General features: G+C 38.6%; 1 protein-coding gene across 4 annotated transcripts in view; it reads right to left on the bottom strand.

The window, feature by feature from the left end:
* Window positions 1-5,886: 5,886 nt before the first annotated feature.
* The window catches only part of grin2bb (glutamate receptor, ionotropic, N-methyl D-aspartate 2B, genome duplicate b), a 99,612-nt gene continuing 84,502 nt past the window's right edge, over window positions 5,887-20,996 (bottom strand). For 2 of the 4 annotated variants that reach the window (XM_047803465.1, XM_027156635.2), the window contains 5 exons: window positions 20,436-20,665; window positions 17,876-18,036; window positions 15,956-16,143; window positions 11,650-11,888; window positions 5,887-9,712 (listed from right to left, as the gene is read on the bottom strand). In XM_047803465.1, the coding sequence (XP_047659421.1) occupies window positions 7,247-9,712; window positions 11,650-11,888; window positions 15,956-16,143; window positions 17,876-18,036; window positions 20,436-20,665 (3,284 nt within the window). In that variant the 3' untranslated portion in view covers window positions 5,887-7,246. The remainder of the gene's footprint in view (window positions 9,713-11,649; window positions 11,889-15,955; window positions 16,144-17,875; window positions 18,037-20,435; window positions 20,666-20,996) is intronic. The other 2 variants (XM_047803466.1, XM_047803467.1) reach the window with 2 other exon arrangements.

The raw sequence follows: 20,996 nt of genomic DNA, 5'->3' as shown, positions 1-20,996 counted from the left end.
ATTTTTGAAAACGTAAAAAAAAAAATTAAAATGACATAATACCTATGGAATAAAAACGTGTGAAACAGCATATGTAATTAGTCACATGATTGTTTCTCGTATGACGTTTTTGTGACTTTTCTGTCAAGAGAAATACATTATATTAATGTAATGTAATAATATTAATTGACCAGTAGATTTGCAATATTTTCACTGATCACTGTGTGTGGACTTACAGAAGTGCATCTGCTCCAGGTTGTGATCAGGTTAAGTGAATTTTTCATGTTCGGATAACTGCATGTGTGGGTGTGTGCCTACGATCTAAGATGCATTCATGTAAGATTATTATAAATCATGGCTTTCATTCTGTTTCTCAATAAGACCACATTTTGATTCATGTTTACAGCATTTACTCATTCCCCTATTTATACAGAATGCACTATTGATGAGCTGAAACTTAAACAAGTTAATTACATGACCTCCTGTCATGTGACATCCCATAATATTTGTCTTTGCATGTTCAATGTATGGCTGTACTGCTGTAACATAGATGTGTTCAGGTGTGTGTATTAGAGTGTGTGAGTGTTATGTTTATGTGTCCTCGTTAAGTAAGCTCTAAAATGCTGGGCTCCGTCTCTAAGGCAACACTCTTCCCTCTCTGCTCTCTCCTCTCTGCAGACACGATCTTCAGTGTCTGACTCTGCCATTCACTTCACTGTTCATCCATCCCTCTTTCCATCAGTTTTCTTTAACTCCACAGTCTTCTCTCTTTCTCTCCATCATTTCCCCCTAATCTCTGCCCAAGTCATATCCTCTTTCTCAGTGCCTCTCCATCCTTCTCATCATTCTCTTTCTCTGTCTTTTCTCTGATGAGTGTGGGTGTTGAGCTCATGCTGCACTTGCTTCCATTTCTGCATTGTGCGTTGATTCATTGTAGCATCCAATCCACCAGGATGTGAACACACCAGATCTCTCTCTCTCTCTCTCTCTCTCTCTCTCTCTCTCTCTCTCTCTCTCTCTCTCTCTCTCTCTCTCTCTCTCTCTCTCTCTCTCCATCTCTTCTCCAGGTCTCTCTCTCAAAAGAGCCAGTTGCTAGGTAACAGTTAATTGTCAAGAAATAGTTACATGTGTTGCAGTGTATTCCAGGATTGGCTGTTTGTGTGTGTGTAGTGTGTGTGTGTGTGTGTGTGTGTGTGTGTGTGTGTGTGTGTGTGTGTGTGTGTGTGTGTGTGGTGTGTATGTGTGTGTGAGGGAGAGGGAGTGAGAGAGTGAATAGCTTCATGGAATGATGAACCTGCTACTATATTTTTAAGCCCAAACGACAATGATAACTGTAGGCACCTCTGAATATTTTATAGATACTCATATCGGCTGTGACGGCTCGTTTCCTGTCTCTAGGCGCTGTATAATTTCAGCCAAGCAAAATGTTTAAACCCGATAAAAAAAATGAAAAAGAATGTTTTTTCTTTTTTCCTCCGAAGTAAACACTTGACATTGATGTCCTGTTGGCTTGTGGTAGTGCTGCAACATTTCCATGGAAACCACAGCAGATGTCAATCATACACTCTCCCCTTATCCACAGAATACTAGTCAATGTTGTTTTTTTTCTCCTTCTCTACCCCATAAGTTGTATACTAGTAAAGTAGTATGGTATTTGTTTTCTTTACTCAATCTCCTGTGTGGTTTGTTACATGGATATACAATCTAGTAGCAGGTTCATTCTATTCAGAATAATACAATAGTAGTACTTGGAGATAATAATAGTCACTGAAATTGGACAGCTGAAGATGGGAAAAACCTTGCTGCATCTTTTTCCTATGTTCACTTGTCCAGGTTCAGGGAGTTGGTGCCCACTGTATCTTTAAGTTCATACTCTTGTGTGACATTCAGCATGGTATTTTGCTGTTGTAGCCCATCCACAACAAGTTTCAACATCTTGTGCATTCTGAAATACTTGAGAAATAGGTGAGTGAAGTTCCCATACCCTTCCCCAATTTGGCCATTCTTCTTTGACCTACTGTATCTCATCAACAAGGCATTTTCATCAGTAGAACTGAAGCTCACTGGATGTTGTTTGCTTTCTCATACCAATCTGTGGAATATTCTAGTAGAGCAACAGTTTCTAAAATAATCCATCTGCCACCAACAGCCATTTTCCCATTTCTGATGTTTGATGTGAATTTATTTACTGAATCTCTTCGCCTGTATCTGCATCATTTAAATATATTACACTACATCCAAATGATTGGCCATTTGGATAAATGTATGAATGAGCAGGTGTACATGTGTTCCGAATAAAGTGGATGGTGAGTGTACTTTATTTAGTTTTTATATGCCACATTATACTGTTATTAAGTATTAAGTGACATTGGTTCTTCATACTCTGCCGTAGGTTTTGCACTCTTTATACATTACCTACTAACTATGTTTAATATGACTCCATACATAGGTTGCATACTATTAAGTATGTTAATACAGTATTTCTTTCCATACTCCAATTGGGGTCAGAGCACAGGGTCAGCCATGATACAGAGCCCCTGGAGCAGAGATGGTTAAGGGCCTTGCTCAAGGGCCCAACAATGGCAGCTTGGCAGTGCTGGGGCTTGAATCCCGATCCTCCAATCAATAACTTAGAGCCGTACTACCATATGTTAAAGAAGCTTAAGTATATTAGTACAACAACAATCAGGTTGCATACCATTTCGTATGGTACTGTAGTACTGTATTGGTTTTTCACACTATTATGGTTTCTATGATACCTTCTATGAGACTGCGTAGTATATTATTGTTCTGACCACTTATATATTTAGGATTAAATTGGTTTACATTTTCAATATTTAGTAACCCATCATAAGTTGTATACTGTACTATTCGGTACAGTAGTTCCCCATGCATTGTATTTAGTATAGTAATATGGCAGTGTTTTTCCTCATCTTTCCTTAGGTTTTATATTACTTTTAGTGTGGAATAATTTTCCCCCACTCTATACCTGGGGTCACTTTTTCCATATGTTACCTTTCCTATATTAAGTGCACCTATTTATTTGTCATATAATGTTTCAGAACCAAGATTTATTGGCCAAGTCCACTAGCGTACACAAAGAATTTGTTTCAGTTGTTGAGCTTGCATGTCTACTCTACCTAGCACAAGTTTTGTATACTATCTAAGGTTGCATTCTATTTAGTATATTAATATGGCATTGTATTTCCACTAAACCTTAACTGTATTTAGGCTGCATAATATGTAAGTATGGTGTTAGTTTCCTTTGTCTCCTGCATTTTTAAACAATACGTCACTAACATTGGCAATACTTTATAAATAAATGTGCAATATAGCAACTGTGTCCTGAACTATATCCAAAGGTATTTTACACTTATTAAATAAGTGTAAAATAATACAGTATGTTGTATATAGCTGAAAAGGAAGAATTTAAAAACAAGAAACAAACATGGGATTTCTCCCTTTTATTTATTGTCAACACTGTTTTGTACAAAGAGACAGAAGAATATATCTTAGCACTTATATTTCACACATACTGTGTCTGTATTCTCAATAGCTTAAGTATTGTGAAATTTTCCGTTAAATTATTATTGTAATCTTAAACACAGGTAATCTCTCTCTATACAAAAAATGGATTAAGAGAAACCATTTGGTCATATTTACACAATCTGTACATTAGTCGTTTGTCAGTAACATTTAAAATAACTGTTGAAAAAACAAGGAAAAAAGAGAATTAGAAATATCAATTTATATGAAAGACAACAAAGGCGTACATTTTATCCTTTCAATGTCAGGTCTACCCATGATCACATGATGTTGTAATACTTCTATGGTGGTTATAAAACCTTCCGAACAAAAGTGTATGCCAAATTACCCCATCTTATTATCCGTATCCTCATATATTAAAAATTATGGAAAAGGGGACATATTTATTTACAGCAGAACTTCAACGCATGTGCAGTGCGTCTCACACATACCCACACACAGAGGTAATCAAGCATGATTTCAGCCACATGTATTCTACAAATACCTGTGACATACAATAGCAGAGGATGGATTTTGGGAGCAAATGGAAAACAAGTACTGATAAGCCTACACTCAATAACAATCTTGCACGCTCTTTGTGCAACATCCAACTCCCAAGAATCCTATACATGAGTGAAAATGATAACAGAGTGCAAAAATGAAATGTAGGCTACTATCTTTCACTCTCTCATGTGTACACTTCTGCCATTGTCTCTCATGATCTCCACCTACATGCAGCGAACAACTCTGCTATCACAGAGCCTCCAGTGAATTGGTGCGAGTCCAAACTATAGGCTACGTTACAGGAAGAACTGCAGCTGTTTCTAAAGGAAGAGCAAAGGCGAACCCTTTTCCCTGCCAGCTCAATTTCAAACTAAAACAAGGAATTTTAACAGCCTATTCATTGTGTTCCATAGGACTACTAACCCCATATCTTATGAGTTAGCCTGTGTGACTTCCTTTCTGATAGACGCTCTCTTTTCCACGCTCACCCACACACACAGATTTTCTCTGTCCTGTGCTACCAAATCCATCCCACATAAAACATCAAGAGTGACAGAAGAAGTGGCCACACTGCATAATTGTACACCGAACCTGCAAAATATCTGTCATTTGATGAACACACTTGACTCAAGGAAAAGTGTACCTTCAGGAAGAAGAAAAGACCACGCATAAAAGAAAAACACATTTTGCTAAGGGTCAGACATGCAAATAGTTTTTTTTTTGTTGCAATGATAGATTAAGATTTGAATCGCTTACAGTAAAAAAATTAGCCCTATGAACACAAGAATGAAAATAAACTTGTTCTTAAGTTAGAACCCCACACACTGTTACGTGGATTAGAATTTCAGACTGAGGACATGATAAGGCTTTTGTCAAACATCAATTCATTTCAATTATACACATACCAAAATGTCCATTCACAATAGTTTACATATTTTCCCATCATGCCAGACCGTAGACTCAGTCTGAACCCTGTGGCACTAACTGGTACAAGTAAAGAAAAAAAAAAGACACATTTCTATACACAAAAAAGAAAAACACTAAACGTGGTCTTTGAATTCTACATAATCTAAAAGCTGGAATGCAAAATAGAAAGAAAGATGCATGCATGTATCTCACAATGTACTCACAGTTTCACAAACTCTCACACTTAGCAAAAAAAGAATAAGTGTGGCAATAAAAGTGGTGTTTTCATAAAGTCCACAAAATAGATATTTACACAGCAATTATTAATATAAACATTGTGCTTGAGTTGGAGATCCGTTTGGCTGATAGTATGTTTATAAAATGTGATTAAAGAAAATGTATATTTCACACACAAAAACTCATATAGAGCTATATAGGTACATGGGAAAAGAACTGGATTTCTGGGCCCACCACCAAAGTGTCTAGGTTCATGGTTGAAATAAAAAAGTTAATAGTGCTAAATGATTAAGAAGTCTTTATCGTCTAAGTTTCACTGCAACATAGGTGAATTGGAATTAAAAAAAAAAACAGACGGGTAACAGAACAGCACTTATTTAACTGTTATGCAAGCAAGAAAGACCATTCTGCCAGTGCTGTCCATGAAAAGTTAATAAGCCGATAATAAAGAATTAAACAACATTTGAATTTATTATAATTTCGATTCTTTCCAAATTCATAATTTTTTGGGCAGGTGGAATTGTGCAAATATTCCTAATTTAGTAAAACACATTTCTAAAGTTACATATCTGTTGTATTCTCACTGTACACTGTGGAAAAAAGGGAATATTTACACTTATAAAATACAAGCAGATGTGAAGGCGAAGCTCATTCATAATATCCTGTAACACCCCTCTCATTCTGGCTAAGGGTGCACAAAAAGAACAGGGAAAATGAATTCAAAACCAAGTGTGGAAAAATTATTAGATTTGAAACTAATTGATTAATGTTTGTTTTGTCCAGTATTTGAACTTAACACCCTGCAGCTCAAGGAATATCCCAGGAATATCTCTTGTCTGATTAAATCTAATAAATGCACTAATTAATGCATTATTATCTACAGAACAGGTTTCAAAAGAGCTGTGCAAATTCAGTTCAAAACTAATTTTGTGAAACAATAAATCTGAATTTACACCCATCAGCACAATCATACAATTTATGATTGTGTTGTGTCTCTGCACATAATTGGACATTGTGTTTCCATATCAGGTGTCTTTATCACAGGTGACAATCCAGAATCATGGATATTCATTCAATGGCCAATCTGTGTGCAGTGACCAGAAGGTTGCCAAAGCAACTTGACCTGTATAATTAGATTTCTGGGACTCTTGCTAAGGCACGTAATGTGCTGTGTACTAAACCAACGCTCAACTGACAATAATGCAACATTATAAAAATTGTAAAGCCATAAAAAGAGATCATAATAATTGTCTTTCAGCACAATATCTCGAGTACAACTGAAGTACTTTGCAAATCATGCCTTTTACATATAATATTACAGCACTCAATAAATGAAATAAACATGAATAATTAATAGTAAGTAAAGCTGAAAGGAAAACAAGTGTGTCTACATTTTTTCCAGCACGGCATTGTCCCTGGCGGTCCTGGATTTCCAGATCAGGGCATAATGGCATGGTGATGTAAGACAATGCAAGCTCAGTTGACATAGGATCAAATGACAACCCATGATGAAATAAGAATTCTCTCCAAAGTAGTATGCTAACAAAGAATTGTAAGCAAAGTACAAAGATATTACAGCATATAACATACAGAAATCAATCCCAAACTGAATATCATAAACATTATAATCATATCTAATAATATTATTGTTAACATCATCAATACAATTATTGTAAGGTTTACCCTGTTGTTTCTAGACAATAACTGATTTCTCGTCACGATTGTACCATGTATCTGCACCTAAGCTGAATCAGACATTGTGTTTTGGTATAAGGAGCAGAAAAATAGAAGGGATAATAAAAAGAAGAGTGGATAAAATTGAGGGATATACTGAGGTTGTGACTATCTTGTCTGAGCTTTTGTCTTGTCAGCATGTCCCCTCTTTCTATTTACAGTGATCCAACAGTGGTATGTCCGCATATGTCAAGCATAGATCAGTTCTTCTTGCTTGCTTTCTTGGTTTTGAAAGCAAAATTACAAAGTAGACACAATCTGTTGGTCATTACCTTAGTCTGCTGCCTATTTGTCTTTGAATTTCCATTTCTCTCCTTCCATTTCTCTCTTTCTGCCTCTGTCTCTCACTTGCCCTTAAACATCAGACATCAGATTCAATGCTGGACAGCTTCTCATATACATGTCCGTTACTTGAGCCATTGAAAGGTCTCTGTCCTTGCCCCATCCCTAACCCGTCCCTTGCTGACAGCAGCTTGTTGTTGCCTGCTGCCCCTCCATGGTGGTTGCTAAGGGGCCCACCCAGGCACAGCTCCTTGGGAAAACGGGGTCCCACGTTGGACAAAACCCCGGCAGAGGCAGAGGCTGGCAAATAAGAAGTCACCCCCATGGAGCCGCGGAAGTCTGCCCGGTTGTTGTTGTTGAGGAGCTGTTGCTGCTGTTGCGTCTGTTGCTGCTGTGGCTGTGCCTGCTGCTTTTTGACGTAGTACGATTTGGCGCCATGTAATAGGCACTGGTCATCGCCGAAGGTTGGGATGAATGGGTTCTGGTTCACCTTATCTGGGTAGAGAGATTTAGACAAGGAGTAAGTCCCAACCCCTCGGGTACCTCCCATACCTCCTCCCATCATGCCTCTATCCCTGTCCCTCATGTCTTTTTCACCTACTGAGCGACGGTGCAACCCACCCTCACCCCCACGGAATAAATTAAACGAAGATCCACCTCCTTTCCCCCGGTCCCCACCACTAATAAACGTAGTCTCCCGCTCACCTCCCATGTACCGCTCAAACATTTGGGCATATGGGCTCGCACCTTCCATGTAGCGATCTTTGTCTTTCAGGCTCACACTCCGGGGTTGAGGAAGCATAGATGCTCCTCCAAACCCTCCAGAGCCTCCCATCCTACCCGTCCCTTCTTTCTGCAGGTCTACAAATGTGTCATAGGAATGCTGCCTACGCAACACCCTGCCCCCTGGGCCAAACTTACGCCTCTGCACCTGGGTTTGGGCCCCTCCACCTCCACCACCTCCCTTCCCACCTTCCAGAGGGAACTTGCTCCCTATCTGATCCAGGAGGAGGTGGTTGTCCTCACTGATGTCATATAAGTTGCCAGGCTTCTTGCATGAATCGCATCGCTTGCAAGTAGCTGAGCTTGGCCGGCTGGAAGCTTGTCCACTACCCCCACCTCCTCCACTTGATCCCCCTACACCCCCTCCTCCCCCATGCATGCAAACAGGCTTGTTGCCTCCACTATGGCAGTTACGGCATTCCCAATCCCCTCCAGCCAAACCCCCCACCCCTCCAATGTTCTTTTCCCAGCATGCATGGCCCTGCTGCCCAGGAGATCCTCCCACTCCACCCTTACACTCTGTCTTCTTGGATTTACCTTTCAAGAAATCGTCCACAGGAACCAAACTAGTGCACGCTCCCCCGCCACCACCACTGCTGACTATGCCGCCACATCCGCCCCCACCCAGACCCCCTCCGCCACCCATTCCAGGAGTGTCACTCAAATCCAAGTGTTCCCATTGGGATGCCCCTTCCTTGGATCGGAACTGGTCTATGTAGAAGTCCCTCAGATTATCTTTGTCACGGAACATGTATGCAGTGTTGCCCCCTCTCAGGCTCTTTCGTTCCACAGGTGGAGTAGCTGAACGGTGCCCTTGTGTAACAGGATGATGGTGGTGGTGGTGGTGGATGGTGTGGTGGGTGCGCCTCCGGAAGCCCAGCTCAATTTCATCCTGCTCTCTGCGTGACTTAGCAGATGCTGGTCTTTTTTTCAGGCTGTCTCTGTACTGCTTGCGTCGCTTAGCATTGCCCTCAAGATTCCCATACGTCACGGTGTGAGTTGAAATATCGGACACATCAGAACGAATATTTCCGTCGTCCCCTCCCGAGCCCGCCCCTCCTCCCCCACAGTACCTGTCATGTCCCGCAATAAAACCTGAACTGGATGCCCCACCTTTGAAGGAAAACTTCCCATATAGATCAGGCAGGCCAGACTTGAAGCTCGACTGGGTGGGGTGACCTGCAATCAAGTCAAACTTTTCCCTGTTCCTGTGTGTCAGTGACTGGCGGGGCTGGGTGGTGAAAATAGGCGCTACCCCTCCCCCTAAACTGTCACAATCGTACATCCCTCCCTCCAACGAGCTGGCACTGCCTAAGCTACGAGGTCGGTTAGGCAAGGGACCCGACATACCCAGAGCCAGTCCGGATCCCGTGCCCCCATGGTGGTGCAGGTAATGATCCTGGTAGAGGTTACTGTCCTTCAGGTGCATGTTCCCAAAAGTCCTCTCCACATCACTCACATAGTCGCTGAACATATTATCTTCTGGCAGATATGGAGGTGGGGGCTTGCAGTCACTGTGCCCTGCCAGACTGCGTCGATGCTCACTGATGTCGTAGACAGTTGACTCACGGTGACCATAGTCCAGGGCACTGTGGGGGGAGCCATTGACCCCAGGCACAGAGGTCATGTTTTTGGCTGTGCGCAGCAAGCGAAGAATGTTGGAGTGGGTGTTGTTCATGTTCATGTTCATGGTGGCTGACGGAGAGTTGAGGCCTGATTTGTTCTCCTCGATCTGAACACCATGGATGCAGCTGTAGATGCCCTGGATGAAAAATGAAAGAAAAGTAAGAGTAAGTTACTGGAAGTAGAGGAAATTAAGACATTTAAAAATACCATGCTGCATTTATGGTAGATTATAAAGTAAAATAGAAAATTTGAATCAGTGCCAATGCTACATGGATAGAAGAATACAACATAGTGGACCTCAAGAATCAGCACTGAAGGAGGTAATAGTACATCAAAGGTTCATTAAAGCTCCAACACCAGACACCAAGCCTGCACTGTCAGATGAAGAAGGGGTTAGAGTCAAAGATAAAGTAGGTGGCGAAAGTGTGACTGATAGTGTTTCTGCAGTGAGACTGTTTATTACTCACAATCAATAGTGCCAATAAATGTGATTAAATTCAGCCGACATCATTGCATCTTTTCAGATCTTCTCATTAGTAGTAGAGACACATAAAAAAATTGTGTATTACACAACATTATCCGAACCTCTTCAGGTTAATCAAGATGTTTAAATGTATTGGTTATACACCAACAAATGACAGAATGTCAAATCTATTTTTCAAATTTTTAGTGATCATCAGAACAGGAACCGCTTAAATATATTTAAAAGTAATTGTCAGAAAATAACAGTTTTTCTCTTAACAACATAAATAACAATAGACAGAAGGGGCACGGGTTATATACATTATAAAGATAGTCTTAAATATATTCACAGTCCCTCTGAGAGACTACATCATAAATGATTTCTTGTCTGCCCCTTAGTAATTTTTTCTGTCTCACCATGTATATCTGTTGTTTCTTTGAGCTTCCATTGTGTCAGCCATATCTCCAATACTCCCTGTCGCTTTTGGCCATTTTTGCTACCTAGGCTCTTTTCTCTCATTTCTCCTGACCCCTTCATCTGATTGGTCTGCTACTGACATATTCTCATGTCTCTGATATCATGTTTCTCTTTCTTTTCTACCCTAGAGGTGTCTATCTCTTCTTATATTTTATCACCTGTTACCCACCTACCACACACACACACACACAGACATTGTCTGAGTTTCTATTCACCTTTGCTTTTCTTATCCTAAAGCTACACTTACAATGTCTTCCATCCCTGTTCTGCTCCTGTATTCTTTAATATTTGAACATTTGATTATACACTTCCACTTCCATTTCCTCCAAGAAATGCTTCAGCAGGTTGTCATATAATATAATATAAAGGTTGTCTTATAATATACTGTAAGTGCTGCCTTTGCAGGATATAATCCTTACAGTTATAGAGACTGCTGATTGAAATGTTGGGTAAATCTATACTTTTAAATATACATGAACTTTTTTAATTAAAGACTACCCAGGTTTTTTCAGAGATACGTCATAACACAAGGTATATAATAAAAATTACACAACTTAGCTAAAGGGAAGATGTAGCTGAACAAATTGTGAATGACTTGAATGAATGAGAAAAGCATTCTCAAGGGATGAAAGCGTAGCACTTCTCCTTGTATAATTCTTTAGGTCATACCGATTCCTGTTGCAAAAATCAATTTGCATTGATTAACTGGCCATTTAGACCCTACACACTTGAAAGAGGTAAAACAGCAGATGTTTTTCCAAATAGATTCCATTTAGAAATCTGCTTGCAAAAAAATCTACTTTACACTTTTAAAATAGTTTGTTTGTATAAATAGCATGTCTTGTATCGTTCTTCAGATGATGCCATAATCCATTCCTCTAACAAATTCCCCTAATCCATCTAGGGGAACCCTTGTACAACACAAGATTTCCATTTCAGAGAAAGTTTCAACTCATTTTATTTAGAAAGCTATCCATTCAAGGGTCTTAAACCTACAGCTGAGAGAATGTCATGTTTTACAGAATAGCTATGCTTAATTTATTCTCAGCATAGTTTTCTAGACAGCTTTCTCGGGGGCTTTCAAACTCAACTGTACTAAAACAATGCCTATCGAGAAAAAGCAGGCCACTCACCCTGCTAATAGAGAAGGTGATGCCAGGCTTGCCCGTACACACGCCCATAAAGCAGAAGCGTAGCTGCCAGTAGAACAGGTGCTCAGCTATGAAGGTGATGAGCGACAACGCCATGGCCGCCCCCAGCATGTAGAAGACACCAGCCATGTTGTCAACATCCAGCTGGCTGCTCATCACCTCGTTCTTCTCATTGTGACAAATCCCAGTCAACCACAATGCCTCCAGCTCTTCCATCTCACCTGTTGAGGAAAAAAGAAAGAGAGAGAAAGAGGGACAGGTGTAGATAAAACACAGAGGTGGAAGAGAAGTGGTGAAAAAAAGAGAAAGATGAGAAATGGTTGGATTTAAGGAGTTTTGTATGAAGTGAGTTAATGAGTATTGTGAACAAGGAACAGGTGAAGGGGAGTGGGTTATGGAAAGAAGGAGATAATGATGTTACAATGGCAGTTGGTCAGGGGAGATATTTTGGGTGAAGGATACAGAGAGGTTGAAAGAGTGGGCAAAGAGAAATAGAAATGAGTAAGTGTGTGATGTCTTCGCCTTGAGTTAAAGTGTCTGCACTGTAGTTGAAGTACTGTAGTAATCCATGTTTAAGTGTGTGTGTGTGAGTGTGTGTGTGTGTTTGTGTTTGTGTGTGTGTTGGAGCCACTGTGTACGTGTGTCTGAATAGGACATGGGAGTGAATGAATTTTTTTAATGGTTTATTTAAATTTGCATTAGGTTTTTTCCATTGTGTTCATGGCTAATGCGCTCTGGGTATTTTAGCGTTAATGCATGTTTAGTTGTATCAAAATGTTATTTGTTATGAAGTTGTTTGAGTGTGCAGAGTGTGGTAAACAAATTAAGGCCCCTGAGATACACAACATTTGTCATGTTGCATTACTCTGGATGTTTTCCCGATGGAGTGCTTCCTCATTAATGATTGATTAGCAGTGTCACTTGTGATTTAGCTTCTGGAGCTAAGGGGTGACCTTAAGGGCTTGGTGGTTATCAAAGCAGAGACAGGATCCAGCCCCAAAAACCAGGGCTGGGCAATATGATATCAATAAATGGGATCAACTTTGTCACAATAGACTCTTCTGGGATATCATACGATCTTAAAATAAATTTTTTAAAGCCATCAGGGAGCTTCTTGACTTGACTTGACTTGAGATGTAAACAAATCTAAATATATTATAGAGAGTGAACCCAAAATATGTTCTAAATGGATACAAACCGATAAGAGATACTTTCTTTCTTTCTTTCTTTCTTTCTTTCTTTCTTCTAAAGATTGTCAGGTTGTTGGTAAACAGAAACAGCTAATATGTGTGAAAATATTGTGGGCAGGTAAAAAAATATAAATAAATGTAAACACAGTCCTGCATCATTTCAATGTTGAGGAACTGACAGATACAGAGTTCAAAGACTAGGTGAATGTGTTGCCCTCACAATAAGCCCCAGCCCTGCCAAACTGCCACTGTTGGGCCAAAATATCTGCTCCAGGTGCATGGTACAGTATCTTGGCTGATCCTGCACTCTGACCCCAGCTTCTTAAATCGGGATATGTTAATAAAAGAATTTCACTGCACTGTAATGTACAGGTATATCTGTCAGATAAAGGCTTTAACTTAAAAACAACAAAAAATAACCAAATACCCAATCCAGGTTTTGATGGACGTGTGTGGGAGTTAAGGGCTTTAAAAGAGTCTGACCTCTGATGTCATGCCAAAAGAAAAAAGATCCTACACACATGCTTGCAAAAGACATTCTGACATCCAAAGATTTTTAACAGTGACCTACTTAAAGAGAGTATGAGAAGAGATCTGATAGGAGTTATAGGCTGTAGGACCTATCAGACATTTCTTTCTGTCAGTGTATCGGTCTTGTCTGAGTAAAGGAGAACCATGCTCCCATTAGAGCACAGTAGTCTGTTCCCCTTAGACAGAAATGAGTGTGTATGAAAGTCATAGAAAGCTGAAAAGAGAGTCAGAAAGTCAGAAAATGCTTTCTGTGCACTTTTGCAAGTACGTCACACACACATTTGATACCATCCCAAATTCACTCGTAACCAAGCGAGCCATTACACACCTATGACCTCAGTACTGGCACGTAGCTAATATTATATAATGTCTAGAGTCTACACAATTACACATAACACACCTGAGTACACATACAGCAGACCTGACCACCCATACAGGCAGCTTCTGTGCTGCTAAGCTAATACATGTCACCAGATCAGTATGTGGATGCATGAGCAAGCAATCACTCAAATAGCAGTCCAGTAACTAGGCCAGGGATAATTTACGCTAAAAACAGAATATTTTGTTTGGCTCTATCCAAAACATTCACATATTCACTATATGTATGATGCCTGATGTGGAAATGTGCTCACCAAATCTTTTTGTGCTCGAAATGGAATACAATCACAGTCTTTGTGTAACTTTGAATTTGATCAAACAAACAGTCTCAAAATTCTCTACTGGATCTTAATGGCTAGATGCCATGTTTTAGGAGGAAAGAAACATACAAGACCTTGGAAAGAGAAGACAGAAATCTTAAATAAGGAAGTGGAAAATGAAGATCAAGTGACACCAATTGACCAACTCAGAAATATGGTAAGTGAAGAGGGTCAAAAACGTATGAAATTGAGGTGTCATAATGATATCATTTGTAAGGAATAATTGAGCTAGAATGCACCTACGGATTAACAGAAACAGTATAAACCCATAATTGTTTGATATGTTAATCACATTAATCTTTAATCACATTAATCACATTAATCACATTAATCTTTTTTTGTCATTTCAATCATTTTGAAGGTTTATAGAATCACTTTTCACTGTGTCTATTTTCTTTAGTAGTTTAAGATTACTATAATACAAAATAGGAATATGTCAATATTAACAAGTTGCATTTTTATATATGAATATAAACTGCCGATTGCGTTAGGATGCACTTGATATCTTTTTTTGATTATTTATTGAGTAAATTTGTTTAAGAACAATTCTGTAGAACAAGAAAAGCAAACAGCATGTTTTAAGTAGTATTTCAATAGAAAAATTTAATTATTGATAAAATCACAAAGGTTAATGACAAGGCAGAAAACACCAGCAATGTTGAACCTGAACCAGTCACTCCAGCACACAGACACTACAGCTAGCATGGTGCAGTTAGCGGTTGTTAATTTAGCACCTGTTCTAGCAGCTAGGATAACATTAATGAGTTTGTTGGGAATATTACTGCTGTATAGTTAGTATTTGATTAGGCTGTTTGTTCCAATTTGTGTGTGTGTGTGTGTGTGTGTGTGTGCGTGTGTGTGCGTGTGTGTGCGTGTGTGTGCGTGTGTGTGCGTGTGTGTGCTACATAATTAAAATCCAGTGAAAAAAATGTTTAACTTGGTTACATTCAATTCTTTTGAGCCATTTGCTAACAGGAAATGATTCATCAATTGTTTACTCTGACTCTAGACCCTGATTTGGAATTCTACACACACACACACACACACACACACACACACACACACACACACACACACACACACACACACACACACACACACACAAATTCATAGAGCTTGTATCAGTATTAATGTATTTTTCGTGGAACTTCACCTAGTTCATGCTTTGTATTGTCTGCACCTCAACCAACTTCAGTCAGGAAATGAAGCAGTAAAAATGTGGTCTGGCCTTTAATGGTCATTTAAGAAAGAACAGTGAATTGACTTGATGGCTAAAAGAAACAGATCTTTTCTTTACGGCTATCATTTAGAACAGCGGTCTCCAATCTTATCTGCAAAGGGCGGGTGTGGGTGCAGGTTTTCATTCCAACCAAGCAGAAGCCACACCTGATTCCACCTGTTTAATCAGCTGTTTTTGGCTTTTAGTAGACTCTGGTATGGCTTCTGCTTGGTTGGAATGAAAACCTGCACCCACACCGGCCCTTGCCGGGTAAGATAGGAGACCCCTGATTTAGAACATAGTATGGTGTATATTCACATAAAAATCAACCCAAGCCAATCTAATACCTTGTTATTTCATATTTCAGTGTGAATGTAAGGAACACCTTTTGTGAAACACTCTCCAAAGAAACCAAATTAATAAAGCTCTTAGACGCATAGTAAATGTTCTCTTTTATATTTAAAATCAGTGTTTTTGTTTGATAAAATAACAGCTATGATTATCAACGTGATTAACAATAAACCTCTAGTATCAATACATCATATATGGTTATGCTGTACGGTTATGGTAATGCCAGCATTTACAACATAGTTTTCATCATCGTTGCTCCAGTGAGAAATAAAAGATGAATATGAAATAGCAGTTCTCACCATCTCCAAACAGCTGCAGAATGGCAAGGTCCACAGGTCTCTTCCACCCTGAATCCTTCTGGATGGCGATACCGTAGCCTGTAGTAGCAAAGATATAACCACTACCGATTGTCACAAGCTTGCAGCCCTCATCTCTGCCTGCCATGTAGTTCAACACAGCAGCATCATAGATAAATGCATCCAATTTTCTGTCAAGAAAAAAAAGAGCACAGATCATCAATTTTAGTATTGATTAAAGCTAATATCTTTCACCTTTATTTACAGGCCAAATAAATGAAAATAACTGTTTTTTACACTGTGACTAAACAATTTGGGATACATTTTTATTACTGGCAAATTTAGTCCTGATCAACTAAAAGGATATATACTGTGTTACTAATCAAAGCAACCTCTTGCTGAGGCTGTGACATCAGAAAGTACATATTTAAATCAGACTTATTAAAGTTTTTTTTATTTAATTATTTTCTTCTAATTATGTTAATCTTTAATCATTTAAAAAAATATCAAAATAAATGTTATGAACAGTGAAACCCTTTCATTGTTAAATTTCATAACTCACAGGTCCAACATTGTCTTCAATAAATTGATATTACAGAGGTGTTAAATTTTAAAGCTCTTATTAAATATTAACTCATTGGTCAAAAAATGTGGATTCATTTTCTATAAGTGTAGCTTCACAGCAAATCGTACCAGAATGACTTAACATTCACTTAGGTTAATAAGTTACTATTGAAGTATTCTGTAAGAACTTTTTTTATGGGAAGGAGTCTCCAGTTTCAGTGTTTTACATTTACATTTTCCACTACAGGAAAGTTTTCAGTACAAAGGGATTTATAATCTGCTTTGTTGGGCATGATGTTAGAGGAGACTAATCATCTTTGGGGTGGTAACAGTAACTGTGCTATAACCGCATTCCTCGTGCTTTATTCTTTACATATTTCTTCTTTTTTTTTAATTAAAACAAATTTTGGTATTGCTTATTGTATGATTCCTTTTTTTAACACACAAATAAGACTCTCACTGCACATTATCCTGGGTCAGTGAGTTTTTTGTCCAACCTCCTCTTTTCTCCACTCCTTTCATTCTCTTTCTTATTGTTTGTGATATAAATACAGCAATTTGGGACACACTCCAAATGTAATGGCACACACTCCTCATAAATAACTTAATATTACCTTCCTCTTTGTGTAATACAGTACAGTACAGTACAGTACAGTACAGTACTTCTCAGAAATTTACTCTGCAAACAGAGAGATACTGCAATTCTTTTGACGATGTGTGTGTTCTAGTTTAGTAGTAGGAGTACAATACGCACATGTGTGTCTTAGTTCAGTGCGTTTTTTTTAGAATAGAAAGCTTTCCTTCAAAAATATAATAATTGCACTAATTGCCTTAAGGCTTCTTATGTTCACACAAAAACTAAATTTATATAGAATATGATGAGCTCAGTTCTATTTTATGATCTGAAAAATAATGAGCCATATTGTTCTGGAAGAGACAATGTTTAATAAAACCAAATTTCCGCCAGGCGTTATTCTATACTGCTTTGAGACCATGTGAATTGAAAAGCACTATACAAATTAATTAAATGTTGAATTTTATCTTATCTTATCCTAAACCAGTATAGTGTGCAAATATGATTCTTACCCATATTACAAGTGAAATCTGATAGATGTGTGGTTTAGTCATCCCTAAACAAACAGTCACAGTCTTCTACAGTTTGTTGCTATTAGCAGCTACATGTCCACTGAACACCCACTCACACACATTCATATCCTATCCGTCTTCTCTCTCTCTCTCTCTCTCTCTCTCTCTCTCTCTCTCTCTCTCTCTCTCTCTCTCTCCTTCTCTCTCTCCCTCCTTCTCCCTGTCCCCAAACACACTGTTGTTGCTGTTTTTACACCTCTTTTTTTCTTTTACCCAGATTTCAGGCTATGGAGGGCCTCGTCTACATTTTTCTGGTGGAAGCTGGTCATGTAGCTGTGCATCTCTTTGTAGTTATTCCTAATGTTCCTCTCCGTGCTGCCATTGGGAACCGTGCCAAAACGAAACGGCGGAGAAAAGTCATTTGGCCGTTGGAACTGGAGAGCGAGAGAGAGAGAGAGAGAGAGAGAGAGAGAGAGAGAGAGAGAGAGAGAGAGAGAGAGAGAGAGAGAGAGAGAGAGAAGAAAGAAAGGTCAATATGAACACGGTAGTTAAACCTGCATTCATCCAGAAACACTAGCATCCACTGTGTAATGTTTTTTCAACAGTTGGGTGCAAAATCATTTTTAAACACTGCCATAGCTGTTTTACATACCTGTGGCTTCATGGATTCTTCAAATCATAAAAGACAAATGAGATCTTTTTCTTTCTTTTTTTTTCGTTTTGTCAAATATGAAATGATACCATTAAAAAGAACAACATCCTGAAATGCAATTAAAATAAAACACAGCCTAAAAAAACCCCTATACATATTAATTATTAAGTGGCTACCACAGATTCTCCTTGTCAGTTCTCCTTGCCTGTTTTAGCAGCTGTAACCTAGTTCACATTAGCCCAATAATTTCTCATTTATAAAGGCCAAGTGCAAAGCTACAAGAACATACTACAGATATAATGGGTGCAGATACCGCAATTAGCACAAATGACTTCTAGTAAATTTCTAACACATAGACCAAGTACAGACACTTTAACTAAATTTACAATGACAAACACAGAATATGCAGTATGTCCAATGAGTAATTCATTACATTGAGAAAACAACATATCTAACTCAAACGAACAACCAATCAAAGTTGCTTATGCTAGTGCCTGGAGGTTTGTCTTGTGACAAGTGGACATTGTACAGAGACTAGAACTAACAAAATACTTCATTGAGAATCAACTGTAAATGTTAAAAGGCTTTCTTGCAAACACACACACACACACACACACACACACACACACACACACACACACACACACACACACACACACACACACACACACACACACACACACACACACACAGGCACAAAATTTTTAGTTCAACAGTTTCAACATGTTTCAATCCCCTGATCTTGATTTATTGCTTCAAAGCTACTCAAGTTCACAATAAACTAAAGTTATGTAAGGATAAGCTGGATCAGGTGCTATGTTATGACCTGCCAAATAATGAGCCATGTTGTTCTGGAACCATGTCGTTCAATCAGGTGTTAATACCAATTTCATTCAGTTCCTACTGCACCTATAAACCTACACTAGACCCTATAATATGTTCATTTCAAAGCTTTGCTTTCCTAGAATAGAATCCTTAGAAACCTTTATTTTGTCACATATACATTACAGCACAGTAAAATTCTTTCTTCACATATAACATCTTTGGAGGTTGGAGTAAGAGCACTGGGTCAGCCATGCTACAGCACCACTGGATCAGATTTTGTTAAGGACCCTGCTCAAGGGCCCAACAGTGGCAGCTTGGCAGTTAAAAAACAAGAGCCTTAAACTCTGTTATTGAAATACCATGGTCATCTTTGAGGCTTCTATTTAAGAAAAGTCTAGCAACGCTGGAGGTCATATACTGTATATGCAGGTGATTTGCAAAATCTTAATGTGAAGCCCAAATTAGTTTAAGCAGCGACATAACCAAATCTAATTAATAATAACTTTCCCTGCATGAATATCGATCGAATTCTCAGACTAAAGGCGTTTACTGTAATCTGAATACAGCCCAGGGTTATTAGAATTATGTATACAAGCAAACGAACCAAGAAATTACTTCAATATGTTCCAAACAAGTATGTTGACTGTGAATGAATTTCAGTGACATCACCTTTATTAAAGTTTGAAACCCGACATGTTAATTTAACGTCAGTACTTTTAATAGCGCTTAAACATGATGAACTTTATTCATTTTCTTTTTCCAGCATAGAGGTAATACAGACACAGTGCAATGCCTAAATGTAATCTACGATCATCTTAGTGGGAACATCTGGTGGTGATGAGACGCCTTTTTTCGAATCTTACAGCTGGACATAACTCCAAAAAAGTTCCAATAATAAAAAAAAAACATTAGTGCAACTTGTGCAAAGTGTTCAAGATAGGGAATGACTAAAGTAAGACATTCTGAAGCAAAAGTAAATTAAACATAAATAAACAGCTGCTCAAATATTTTTATATTTTATTATTTTTATATATTATATTTTTTATTACCATTTATAATGATTTATTTGTAATTATTCTGATAGCTTCACAGGTTCTTACATATGGCTTACACAAGACATTCGCTCAGTACATACAGTACAGTACACAGCTAAATCCGACCCGTCTTCAGCGTGTCAACACGAGTATAAATTGGTGCTAGCACTACAGAAATTAGGCTGTAAATAATATATGCAATGTTATCCTAGATATATTGAACTGTGAAAACCAGTGTTTAAAGGTCACCGCCACAGTACTGAAAGAAAAGCCCTTGGACTTATCCTCAGTAATCTGGGTTTTATAGGTAAATCCTCAGTACCTTCTTATCGCTGAGGCCAGACACCTGGTCAACGTATTCCTCTTGGATCATGAAGGCAGCCAGGTTGGCAGTGTAACTGGCCAGGAAGATGACAGCGAAGAAGGCCCACACTGATACCATTATCTTACTGGTGGTGCCTTTGGGGTTTTGTACAGGCACAGAGTTGTTGAAGACTAAACCCCAGAGCAGCCATATGGCCTTCCCAATTGTGAACGAGGGACCACCAGGCTCTAAAAACAGAGCAAATGAAAGACAATGAGCAGAGAAATAAAGAAACAAGACAATACATGTGCAGAAAAGATAAAAGGAGATGAAATAGATTTTAACGAGTTTAAAAAGCATATAAGAAGAAAGAGAAGCTGTTTATAAGTAAATTGAGGCAAGCATAAGGATATTCTGAAGAAGCAGCAACAGTAATTTGAGGTGAAAAAGGCATAATGCTTTCAAAAGGCTAGACAGAGAGACACAGAGGGACTCCACAGTTTGCTATAGTTATGGAAAATTAGAATTGCTTTTAAGCTGCAGCACAATACAACACAACAGACTTATGTAATAGGGACA

Source organism: Tachysurus fulvidraco, chromosome 18 (genome assembly GCF_022655615.1).
Source record: "Tachysurus fulvidraco isolate hzauxx_2018 chromosome 18, HZAU_PFXX_2.0, whole genome shotgun sequence".
NCBI classification, from domain to species: domain Eukaryota; kingdom Metazoa; phylum Chordata; class Actinopteri; order Siluriformes; family Bagridae; genus Tachysurus; species Tachysurus fulvidraco.
Note: the sequence above shows the minus strand (reverse complement) of the source record. Positions and strands in the feature narration are given on the sequence as shown.